The sequence below is a fragment of the Ovis aries genome, chromosome 18 (assembly GCF_016772045.2).
Source record: "Ovis aries strain OAR_USU_Benz2616 breed Rambouillet chromosome 18, ARS-UI_Ramb_v3.0, whole genome shotgun sequence".
Lineage (NCBI taxonomy): Eukaryota > Metazoa > Chordata > Mammalia > Artiodactyla > Bovidae > Ovis > Ovis aries.
The window spans coordinates 20,615,697-20,627,759 of record NC_056071.1 but is presented as its reverse complement, the minus strand read 5'-3'; the positions used below and the strand labels follow the sequence as shown (position 1 = coordinate 20,627,759).

The 12,063-nt window shown below is 52.0% G+C and overlaps 1 protein-coding gene across 2 annotated transcripts; it reads left to right on the top strand.

Moving 5' to 3' along the window:
* The first annotated feature begins 2,009 nt into the window (after positions 1-2,009).
* Positions 2,010-10,382, top strand: ARPIN (actin related protein 2/3 complex inhibitor). 2 transcript variants are annotated; one of them, XM_027957073.3, is made up of 6 exons: positions 2,010-2,192; positions 3,446-3,521; positions 6,849-6,981; positions 7,976-8,182; positions 8,605-8,768; positions 9,601-10,382. In XM_027957073.3, the coding sequence occupies exons 1-6, from the start codon at positions 2,101-2,103 to the stop codon at positions 9,607-9,609; spliced, it is 681 nt and encodes a 226-aa protein (XP_027812874.2). In that variant the 5' UTR covers positions 2,010-2,100; the 3' UTR covers positions 9,610-10,382. The 2 variants fall into 2 exon arrangements, with proteins under 2 accessions (XP_027812874.2, XP_060257621.1); XM_060401638.1 differs by having other exon boundaries at positions 8,605-10,382.
* The last annotated feature ends 1,681 nt before the right edge of the window (positions 10,383-12,063 follow it).

Here is a 12,063-nt window from a genome sequence, read left to right as displayed (position 1 = left end):
AACATATTGTCATCTCCAAGTTTCCTCAAGTCTTATTATTATTTTGTAGTGTGTGCGTGTGTTTGTGCGTGTGTGGAAGAACACTCAATGTGAGATCTACCCTCAGTTAATGTTTAAGTATATAATATTGTTAACTACAGGCACTCCGTAGTTATAGATCTCCAGGTATTATTCACCTTGTACACCTAAATAACTGTGCCCTTTGACTACTACCTGCCTGTTTCTCCCTCCCCCTTTCAGCCCCCGACAGCCTCTGCATTCTCTGCGTCTGATTATTTTAGATTCCTCATGTAAATGAGATCACACACTACTTGTCTTTTTGTGCCTGGCTTCTTTCATTTCCAGGTGCATCCATGTTGCTGCAAATGGCAGGCTTTCCTTCTTTTTTTCAACCCAAATAATATTCCATAGTATGCGTATACCACATTTTCCTTTGCCATTCATCCACTGATGGACATTTAGGTTGCTTCTACTTTTTGGCTGCTGTGAAAGAAACATGGTAGTGTGGACCTTCCTTTGATGTCTTGATTTCAGTTTCCTTGTGCATATACCCAGAGTGAGATTGCTGGATCATTTGGTGGTTTTCTTTTTAATTTCATGAGAAACTTCCATAATGTCTTCCGTAGTGGCTGTACCAATTCACATTCCCATCAATGCCATACAAGGGTTCCCTTTTCTTCATATCCTTGCTAACACTTATCTTTTGTCTTTTTGATAATAGCCATTCTAACAGGTGTGAGGTGATACCTCATTGTGGTTTTGGTTTGCATTTCTCTGATTATTAGTGATACTGAGCCGCTTTTCATACATCTTTTGTCCATCTGTATGTCTTCCTTGGAGAAATATCTATTTAGTTCATTGGCCTATTTTTAAAAATCATTTACCCTGCCTTTTCTATTGAGTTATGCAAGTTCCTTACATCAGCCTGGGGAGTTTTTGTTTTTGGTTTTTTTTTTTTTTTTTTGGTTTGAAAACTGATTTTATTTACCAGCAATGTGATTTTGGTTTACTGACAATTTTTTTTAAATTTTTATTGGAGTATAGTTGATTTACAATGTTGTGTTTCAGGTGTACAGCAAAGTGAATCAGTTCACATACACATATGCCCACTCTTCTTTAGATTCTTTTTCCATATAGGTCATTACGGAGTATTGTCTAGAGTTCCCTCTGCTATACAGTAGGTCCTTGCTGGTTATCTATTTTATATACAGTAGCGCACAGCGTGCATGCTTAGTTGCTCAGTAGAGTCCGACACTTGGCGACCCCCGTGCACTGTAGGACCCGCCAGGCTCCATGGAATTCTCCAGGCCAGAATACTGGAATGTGTTGCCATTTCCTTCTCCAGAGGAACTTCCCAACCCAGGGATCGGATCTGTGTGTCCCAGGTTCTTTACCGGCAGGGTCTTTACCACTGAGCCACCAGGGAAGCCGTTAAACCCTTACAACCCCTCTGATTCGGACCCCGTTTTACAGAGTAAGAAGCTCAGAGAGGTTGAGGCACTTGCCCAAGCTCACACAGCGCGGATTCCAGCCTTGGTAGGTCAGTTGATCTGACACCCAAGCCCAGGCTCCTTCGTGACAGATCCCAAGAACCCCTTCCTCGGCCACTGTGAGACCTCACCCGGGCAAAAAGAGCAGCTCGGCACTTACCACCCAGCCGCCTCAGGGGCCGTTCTCTTCTTCCTATTCTTGCTCTTTGGAAACGCATACTATCAGAGCTGATCCTATGCGCTCTCTGAGCCTCGATTTCCCCTTTGTGCGTGTAAGGAGTAGGGGTCTCCCACTAGTAACAAGGACGAGGGAGAGAAAAGAGAAGAGAGTGGCTCTCTCCTTCATCCCACCCCCACCTCCAGGCTAAGGCCCCAGCCCGGTCCTCCCGGAAGCCCACTTAACACCAAGCAGGGTCCTGCGGGCAGGAATGGGGCTCGGCCCCTTTAAATCCCGCGCGGGAACGTCCGGGGCCGGGCCGCGCAGTCCCTGCTCGGCCGCCGGGAATTGCCGGCCTCGGCGCGTCCTCCGGAAGCTGCCTCTCGCGCTGCCCCCAGCCCCGCGTGCCCGCTCGGTTTGCCAGCCCTCCAGGGCACCGCGGCCGTGGGGAGGATGAGCCGCATCTACCACGACAGCGCCCTCCGCAACAAGGCGGTGCGGAGCGCGCGGCTGCCGGGGGCCTGGGACCCTGCCGCTCACCAGCGGTAGGCTCCGCCCGCGTCTCTCCGCCGCCTCCCCGCCCGGCCTCCGTCGGCTCGCGAGCATCTGCTTTGAATCCAGGCTCCCTGATTGCGCGCGGGGGTTGGGGTGGGGGTGGCGCCACCGGGATGGGGTGCGGGTGGGAGGAAAGGCGGGGCTCGCCTAACACCTCCGGGGCCTCGGGACCGTCTCTCACAGTGTTCCCCTCGGAGCGCACCCCACAGAGACCGATCGGCGTGAAGCTCACAGACGGTCGGTCTCGACTCCTAAACGGGTCTCAAAAGGCGGTGCTTACTCACCTCCACCTTTGTCTCTACCCCGCCCCGGTGACTCCGCGTGCCGCCACTTGCCCTTGCCTTGTCTTCAGGCCTTTGCACAGCTCCAGAAGGACAGTGTTCTGCAGGGACGGGGATAGCGGGTGGGAGTCGGCCTGGAAGGGTTAGGGGAGCGCAAGACCTGCCCGGTGGCCTTGTTGGATTGGGAGGGCCCAGCCCTGCCATTATGGACCCGGAGGTTATGAGAACAAATGGACCATTCCATTTGCATTGACAAAACCTTAAGAAAGGAGTCTGAGAGACGGTGAAGGACAGGGAAGCCTGGCGCGCTGCAGTCCGTGGGGTCGTCAAAGGTCGGACACGACTTTAGCTACTAAACAACCAACCACCACCAAAGAATGAAGGGCTTAACGGGGGTGGGTAGGGACAGGTAAGGTCCAGGGAGGTTTCATTTCATTCCCATCCCTTCAGTTGCCCCCACGCCTCTTCCATTTCCATAGTTCCGAAGGCGGAAGTCCCTAGGTTCTGCTTTTATGAAAACTGGAATTGGGAAGGGAGGGTCCAGTTCCTCTCAGTGAGGGACCCTGTGACCTTGGGCTTCTCAGGAAACTTCTGAGTCTGGGTTTCTCCATTCTAGAAATGGATAAGAATGAGAACAGAAATATGAAAGTGCTTTAAAACAGGTGAAAAGAGGAGATACTTTATAGCAGCTTAGACCTTAGAACCCCACCCCCAAATTTGGTTACATGAAAAAGTAAAGTTCTTTATATTTTGTAAACGCTTAATAGTTTACAAAGCACCTTCGGGTAGGTAGTCGTATGTCACCCTCATAGAAGCAAGTGAGGTGGTTGTTCCTCTCATTTGGCGGATGTGAAGACTGAGGCTCTGGTCACAGTAACGCCCTGCAGGTGGGACCACTGCACTTGTGGTTCTTTCCTGAGGACGACAGAGCCAGTGACGCCCTCATTCTCTCTCTCCCTCAGGGGAGATGGCGTCCTGCTGGAGGGAGAATTACTCGATGTATCCCGGCACAGCGTCTCGGATGCCCACGGCAGGAAGGTGAGGATGTTTCCCAGGGGGCCCCCTCAGGGCACTGGCTTCAGGGTTCCCACCCACCAGGGTATCTCCCTCTGCTTGACTCTGCCAATGCCAAGACTTGGGGTCCAGCTCTTTCCTTGTGAGGCTCACAGGGCAGGTAGAGGGTTGGCTGGGAGATTGGCAACCAAAAGGGGCCACGGATGGAAGGGATCAGTAGGGCTGTGTTGGGTGGCAGACAGACCAGGGTTGGGGGTGGGGACTGGGTTCTTGATGAGAAGACAGACCAGGCCCTAAACCAAGGGGTGTGTCTGGGGCCAGGACTGGGAGGGCTTAGAGCAGGATGGGGTGAGGTCAGTGGTTCAGGACTCAAGCTGTGGGTTCTGAGTGGGCTGGAAGGCCCTCTGAAGAGGTCCTGTCTCCCGATGGAACAGAGCTAGAATGCCGGGAACTTCTCTGAGTAGGCAGGGTGAGTGGCTCTGGGCGAGGGCCTGGCCCCGCTCCTCTGGTCTGGTGGTTCCCACTGCTTCTGGACCTGATGAACAAAGTCAGAGCAAAGTTACCTGCCTATATGGGTTCAAGGTCAACAGTGACCTTTCCCTTTGGGGTACCAGCTGTGTGGCTGGGAAATCACGTGTACCTTGAGTTGTTTGGAGTTGAATTACTTTAAATGTACTATTGGAGTCTGCTTTCAGAAGGAGCCCTGAAGCAACTCCATCTGCAGAGTAGTGAATATCTTAGCAGGGCTTTCGCATTCCTTTTTTTTTTTTTTGTCCATGTACAGCTCATTTTGCAGGGATCTTAGTTCCCCGACCAGGGATCAAACCCGGGTTCCCTGCAGTGGAAGGACGGAGTCCTAACCACTGTACCTTCAGGGAATTCCGTTGCTCATCTTTTAATGTCCCTGTGTGGCTGAGTGTTTTGGAATGCTGGATTTTTATAAAGCAGGTCACCAGTGTGGACCTGGACATTCGCATGTGCATGAGTGTGGAACCCTGAGGTGGGAGGAGGGTTGCTGTGTGTTCTGGGCCTTTGTTTCCCGCTTGAATGTGAAGTCTACCTTGCGGATACCACCTGAGGCTTCAGCTCCCATGTCCATGCCCTTCTCTTCTTGTCCTCTCAGCCTCCTAGTGTCACACCCTTTATCGCCCCCCATCTCAGACGTCCATGGACACACCTGGCTTGCATTCACCATCCCCTACTAGCAAGGGTTTCTTTCCTGAGCACGAGTTCTGAAAAGCTTTTTGAAAGAAAAGCTATGACAAACGTAGACAGCATATTAAAAAGCAGAGACATCACTATGCCGACAAAGGTCCGCATCGTCAAAGCTATGGTTGTTCCAGTAGTCGTGTATGGATGTGAGAGTTGGATCTTAAAGAAGGCTGAGTGCTGAAGAATTGATGTTTTCAAATTGTGGTGCTAGAGAAGACTCTTGAGGGTCCCTTGGACTGCAAGGAGATCAAACCAGTCAACCCTAAAGGAAATCAACCCTGAATATTCACTGGAGGAACTGATGTTCAAGCTGAAGCTCCATTACTTTGGCTACCTGATGCAAAGAGCCAACTCACTGGAAAAGACCCTGATGCTGGGAAGTACTGAGGGCAGGAGTACAAGGGGGTGACAGGATGAGATGATTAGATAGTATCACCGACTCAATGGACATGAGTTTGAGCAAACTCTGGGAGATGGTGAATGACAGGGAAGCCTGGCGTGTTGCAGTCCATGGGGTTGCAAAGAGTCAGACATAACTTAGCAACTGAACAACAAGTGCTGAATCTGTACGCCCCGCCCCTCTTCCAAATAACCCCAGATGTACTGACCAACTTATCTCCTTGATCTCTAGAACTGAGCTTAGCAAGTTCCAGAGTCCTGTGGCTACTTGGAGCCAGTTTCTCACCCACACCCCTTGTGAACCTCAGCTTCCAGCTCAGCACTAGTTTCAGGCCAGGAGATGCTTTGCTTCACCCTCCCTTCCTTAGCACACGGGTCAGCAGAGTGAGCACCCCAGTCCATAACCCCAGCCAGCCTGCCCAACAGAGCCCAGCAGGAACTGATGTGGGGCTGGACTGACCCAGCTGTCCTCTGCAGGCAGGGTGTTCTCCAGCCCCTCTCCAAACCTCCTCGTTCCTAATTTATCACTATATGCCCCCAACCACCAGCCTGCAAGCCTCCAGTTTCCTCCAGCCCTCCCCCAAGTGGGTAATGCTTGGTCCTACAGGTTTCCTACCTTGACCATGTCACACCTCCCCTTCCATGTCCCCACATGGGCCCTTAGGAACTCACCCTGTCCTGATTAAACCTTGCGCCCCCCTCTCCTGCCTTCTGGCTGCACCCAGCGCCCATCCCTGCCCTGCAGCCTGCTGGTCTCCTGAAAGACATCTGTCATAGTCTAGGTGCTGTGTAGAAACCTTTCAGGATTCCCTCTGGTCTGCCATGTAAAACCCAAACTCCAGATGCCAACTCAAGGCCTGTCTTATATCATCCCCCATGTGCTTCCGCAGCTCAGACTCCCATGAGGCTTCCAAGGCCCCTCCGCTGTTCAGACGTCCACATGGGACCTTGGCTTTTGTCTTATGTGCCTGTCCAGGCCTTTAAAATCCTTCCTACACCCTTACTCGCACAGTTGCAGGTTTCTCCACACTATGAGAACTTGCCTTCCCTGTTTGTCCCAGGTGGTGGTTTCCTCTTCTTCAGTCTCTAGTTTTTGTTTTGGATCATAGTGTTTATTTAAAATTTTCTTGATGTATAGTTGATTTACAACGTAGTCTCCTGTTTTGATTGGGACAGCTGGCAGACAGCACGTATCGCACACTTCACGTTTACACGGTGCTTGCTCCTTTGTTCTCTCTTGAATCCTTACAACATGCCTGAAAGTAGACCTCACGTTGTCTCCAGGCAACAGGGGAAACTGAGGCTAAGCGTCACATGCTGCAGGACCCACGTTTGTTGGAAGGGGAACAGTGGCAGCCCTCACTCAGAACTCCATCTCGGTGCCCTTTTTGTGGCATCTCGGCAGCCACTACTCCTGCTTCGTGGTATTTGGGGTCCTTGGGTTATGGTTTCCTGTTCTTTCTGGCTCTGACCATGTGGAGGCCGTGGGGTTGGGCTCTGAGCCTGCCCTCTCATGGACGTGTGGCCATGGTTCATCATGTATGGCCCATGCTCTACTCAACATGTGAATGAATGAATGATTATTGGGAGTTGGGGGCCCTCTGGGCAGCTTGAATATCTTTTGGAGCCAAGGTGGGATTCTAGAGTAGAGAGTGAGGCTGGGGGGGCTGCACGTGGGGAGTATGTACGTTGTGGGGTGAAGGGAGTGAACAGCCCCTCATTCTCTCTGCTTGGCCCCAGGAGCGCTACTACGTGCTGTATATCCGGCCGAGTTGCATCCATCGCCGAAAGTTTGACCCCAAGGGAAATGAAATTGAGCCCAACTTCAGCGCCACCAGGAAGGTGAACACAGGCTTCCTCATGTCCTCTTACAGTAGGTACCCTCTGCCCTTCCTGCCCTGGGGCCATCCTACACTGTGGCCTTCCTTTGCCTCCAGAGGTCTCTTAGGCGCCACAAAGTGTCTTTTCAGCATGATTGAAGTCCGTGTCTGGTCTGGGGGACATCTGGCTGGACTCTCCCTGCCCTCCGTTCACTCAGAGGGTCCCCAGTGCCCCGCCTCAGTGCTGAGGGCCTGCTGCCTTCCCAGTGCCTCTTGTCTCCTGCAGTCTGGTGGAGTCATTCTCCCCATGCCCAAGCTGAGATCAGCAGATTTGGGATTTCCAGGGTAGGCGGTGAGAGGCTGTTGGAACCCTGGCTGAGCCCCTGTGCTCTGCCCAGGCCAGGATAAGCAGGCCAGTAGAGAATCTGAGGACCATCCAGAGTTGCTGCTGGTTCCAGCAGACCCCATCCCAGCCAGGGGAGACCTCTGCCTGGTCCCTGGGAAGGCAGCATTGTGTGAAGGGCTTGAATCCCGCCTCCTCTGCCGACTAGCTGTGTAACCTTGGGCAAATCACTTAACCTCTCTAAGCCCTAGCTGTCTCATTTGTAAATAGAGATAGTAAAAATACTGATGCCTGCTGAGGGTTTGCTGTGTGCTGGGCCTCATGCTAAGCACTTTATGTACACTAGCTCTTTTACACCTCATGTCAGTCCCGTTGGGTAGGTACCGCGTTTCACCCTGTTTGTCAGGCACAGAGAGGGTAAGTAACTTGCCTGTGGTCACACAGCATGTAAAGCAGATGTACACCAGGCAGCCTGGCTCCAGAGCCCTTACCCATAATCCTCTGCATGCGCTCCTAGATGAGCAGGGGCAGGATGGGAGCGCGGGTGTTTGTGAGCAGGTACAACAGTCAGCCCTCAGCTGGCTTCTAAAGAGCCCTCCCAGAGTGCTTGCTGTTACTCTGGTAATGACCACCTCGTGCTGGTGGAAGCCCACAGGGACAGCTGGCAGAGAGCATTTATTGCACACTTCACGTTTACACTGCAGAGGTGGAAGCCAAGGGTGACTCGGACAGACTGACGCCCGAGGCGCTGAAGGGGCTGGTGAATAAGCCGGAGCTGCTTGCGCTGACAGAGAGCCTCACCCCCGCTGAGACAGTGGCCTTCTGGATGCCTGAGTCAGAGATGGAAGCCATGGAGCTCGAGCTCGGGGCTGGGGTACGGCTGAAAACTCGAGGAGACGGCCCCTTCCTGGGTGAGCAGTGCAGCCCTCGCTGTGGCCTGATGTCCCTGTATGGCCTGTGGGGGGGCTCCTGCCTTCCTGTCTGAGGGCCCCCTACCCCTCCTGCTTAGGGCTCACGGAGCAGGTCAGGTCCAGCCTCCCTGCAGACATGACCCCTTGAGATTGATTTCTCAGTTCCCTGGACAAGTGGCCTGGGGGCAACAGCCTGGATGTTCTGGATCCTGGGGTGCTGCTCAATCCTCTGGTTCCTGTGGGTGGCCTCTCCTATCTGGGGTCCCCTCCAGGGGCTCCCTGAGCACACTCAGGCCTAGAGGACCCCAGCAGAAGGGCCGGGCCCCACTAGGTTTCCACCACGTGGAGAGAGGCCAGACAGTGTGAGGGAATTCTGAGGGAAAGGAAGGGAGTCTGAGGGAATTGTGAACTTCTCCTTTCAGATTCATTAGCCAAACTCGAGGCTGGAACAGTGACCAAGTGTAATTTCGCTGGTGATGGGAAGACGGGAACATCCTGGACAGACAACATCATGGCCCAGAAGTCTTCGGAGGGGGCTGTAAGCGAGACTCGAGAGCAGGGGGATGGTGCAGCAGATGAGGAGTGGGTAGGTCCAGAGAGACGGCTGTGGGCCTGGCGTTGGTGTGGTTTCTCTCTTTCGGGAGTTTTGTATGGACTGGTTGCGGTTGGGTGGTAGCAGAAGGAGACATCAACGTAACTCTACTCCCAGCTTTGGTGGACTTCCTGAGTGTGAGCCTGATAAAAAGTCCCTCAAGACATGAAGGGACCTTTCTTCCTGGTGGGCCTGAACTGTGCCAATCAACAAGAGAGCCCCACAGATTTATAAAAGTAAAGGACAGGAAAAAGAGAGCGCAGAGGGGAAGCAAGGAGACTTAATGCCAGGAAGGCTCCAAACATTTCCACTTCAAGTGAATACATCAGCCGTGTTGAGCCGCTGAATGAACATTTCCCCCCACTCTGTTCTGGGCTTCCTGCCCAGAGTGGCTGGAAAATGGCTGACTTGGACCTTAATAGTTTTTTTGGCTCAAAGGTCAGCCCCCTAGTTTATCCTCAACCAATTCACAGTTGATTTGGTTTTTTGAGCTGTATTTCACCCGAAGATTTGAATTGGTGTCAAAAGACTCCCAAATTGAACGTTTAAAACCAAGTCTCAAAAAAATGGGCTGTCTATCTAGCTGATGAAGTGAAGACATTAGCCAGAGAAAACAGGGGCAGATAGAGGAAATGGATTCCCTTTTGTCTTAATAAAGTGAGTCTTGGACTATAAAACAATGGGAATTGCCAGGCTGGCTCCCTGGGCCAATGCTAATGAGATGAGGCCAAGGGAGGCAGCCGAGGGCCCCACTTGAGCGAACCCTTGTTTGATGACAACAGAAGACGTTTATGAAATACACTCTGTTCTCTCTCTTTACCTCTAGGACGACTGAGGTCAGGGAGAGATGGGGTACCTCCCGGACCCACCGGCACCATTGAGCATTTCTTTCATCAGCTTTCACTCTGGAGCTCAGGGGAGCAGGTCCACCCAGCCTTACCTGGTTTTTCCCTACGGCCACCGTGGAATATACTCTTCAAACAAGCTCTGCTAAAATCAAATCTAAGACCCCGATGTTAGCCGTGGGGCACCAGGCTGTGGCTCATGGAGGGTCACTCCCTGGCTGTGAGTCTAGCCTTCCCCAGACATTTTCATGGGGGCCCTTGCCCTGAGCGGCAGCCTTGTTTGTGGAGGCAGGCAGGGGGCCAGCCCCCCTGGGGCAGTCAGAAGATCTGGACTTGCTGCAGAACTGGGGGCAATCCCTCATCTGTACACAGAGTGGCTCCGAGGAGAAGTTAGCCTCCTTCTGTCCTATTTCCTGCTTTCCTCCTGCAGCTGCCCTCCTCTCCAGTACTCTGTGTTAGGGCCCTCTGCCCTCCTGCTCAAGCCTCCTCTTCCCTCGTGCCCTTCTCGGCCCCCAGAACTGCCAGTTCTTTTTCTTCCTCTGGTTCTCTGCTACCTTGGAGGTTCCTGTCTCCTGACCTCCCTTGGCTGTTTTCCTGGGGATGCTGTTTTTACGGAGGCTAAGCTCGTTCATAGGCATGGCTAGCTCATCTCCTTCTCTCTGATTCCCTCTGCCAGGCCACATGCCACATTTTGGATAACACCTTTCTTTCTTGTTTTGTACCTTGAGAATTTTTTATGAATGAGTAAAATTTCAGGAAAGGATTCCTCTACACTGACTCTTTTATTATTAGGTATAAACTGAGCTGCTGCTGCTAAGTCGCTTCAGTCGTGTCCAACTCTATGCGACCCCATAGATGGCAGCCCACCAGGCTCCCCCATCCCTGGGATTCTCCAGGCAAGAACACTGGAGTGGGTTGCCATGTCCTACTCCGATGCATGAAATTGAAAAGTGAAAGTGAAGTCGCTTAGTCGTGTCCGACTCTTAGCGACCCCATGGACTGTAGGCCCCCAGGCTCCTCCATCCATTGGATTTTCCAGGCAAGAGTACTGGAGTGGGGGTGCCATTGCCTTCTCTGATAAACTGAGCAACCTCCCTATAAGAAGACAGCTATATCTTTTTTTTTTTTTTGGCTACACCACACAGCATGTGGGATCTTAGTGCCCCCACCAGGGATCGAACCCACATTCTCTGCATTGGGAACTCAGAGTTTTAACCACTGGACCATCAGGGAAGTCCCAAAAGCCATATGCTTTTGATCATGAACATTATCTTGCGGGGTAATATGCCCACATCCACATCAATGAAGAAATCAGGTGTTGAAATCTACATATCCTAAGAATAGGTAGGGACTTAGAATGTAGATCCTGCTTGCCTCAGGGAAAAGGGGGTGATGGTAAACTAATGAAGTCCCCTAATGGGTCAAACATAATACTAGATGCTTTCTGTAATGATAATTATAGTCACTGACTGAGGAGGGCCTCTTGGTTCTAGTACTTGTGCCAAGCACTTGCAGTGTTTTACTTTATTTCCTTTTTTTTTTCATATGGTTTTCATGGTTGAGGTCCCAGCATGTATTATCATGGTTCAAACTGTCATTTGCCTCCCTGTATATTTGAGCCTGGACTCAACAATATGGCTGTGAGGCTTCGGATTAACACTTCACTTAGACTGACTGACGTTACAGGCGGCTGGAGTGCTCCTGAGTCTCTTCTGATCTTGCTGCCCTTGTCTCAGTTCACATCTTGTTCTCTCATTCCAGCTACTATAGAAGCCGCTTCCCTAGTGTCCTGTGCCTGAATGGGGCTGGCTCACCTTGAGCATGCTGGGACCTCAAGCATGTGGTGGCCAAGGAGGGCTTAAACAGGAGGAGGACTGGGGACACTGACTTGGGGAGAGGCACCCAGGGGGGGCATCCTGCTGCCCAAAGGGTAGGGCAAGCTCTTGTGGGCAGGCCACCATCCTAAATAAGCAGGCATGGTGTGTCAATCGGGGAAGCCCGGGGCAACAGCTAGGTTCCAGGGTCTCAGCAGGTTGGGGACGGGCTCCTGGAAGGAAAAGGCCATCATGGCTGGAGCTCAGAGAGTGATGGGAGTGGAACTGCATTGGAGGAGAGGCTGGAGGTCAGGCATGGCATCTTCAGCATGTTAAGTGTTGATGTTTTAGGACATTATCCTTAATATCTTGGGAGCCAGTGATCCCAGGGAGAGTAATATGATCTGATTTGTATATTTCAAAGATTGCTTGGCTGCAGAGAAACTGAAGGCAGTGAGCCCAGATAGGAGACTGCTGCTGTGGCGAGGGTGAGAGCCTAGAGTGATCTGGTCTATAGCAGCGGCAGAGAAGATGGAAAGATATTCAGGCAGGCTGGTGGAAAGGGACTTTCCAGCAAGAGAAAAGGACCTACAAAGCCATGGAGATAGGGGAGTGGCCTGACCTTGGAAT

Coding starts and splice junctions, on each gene's coding strand:
- ARPIN (XM_060401638.1), top strand. CDS start 2,101: ATGAGCCGCATCTACCACGACAGCGCCCTCCGCAACAAGGCGGTGCGG. Junction 6,982..7,975: donor CTTCCTCATGTCCTCTTACA/GTAGGTACCCTC, acceptor TTTACACTGCAG/AGGTGGAAGCCAAGGGTGAC. Junction 8,183..8,604: donor AGGAGACGGCCCCTTCCTGG/GTGAGCAGTGCA, acceptor TTCTCCTTTCAG/ATTCATTAGCCAAACTCGAG.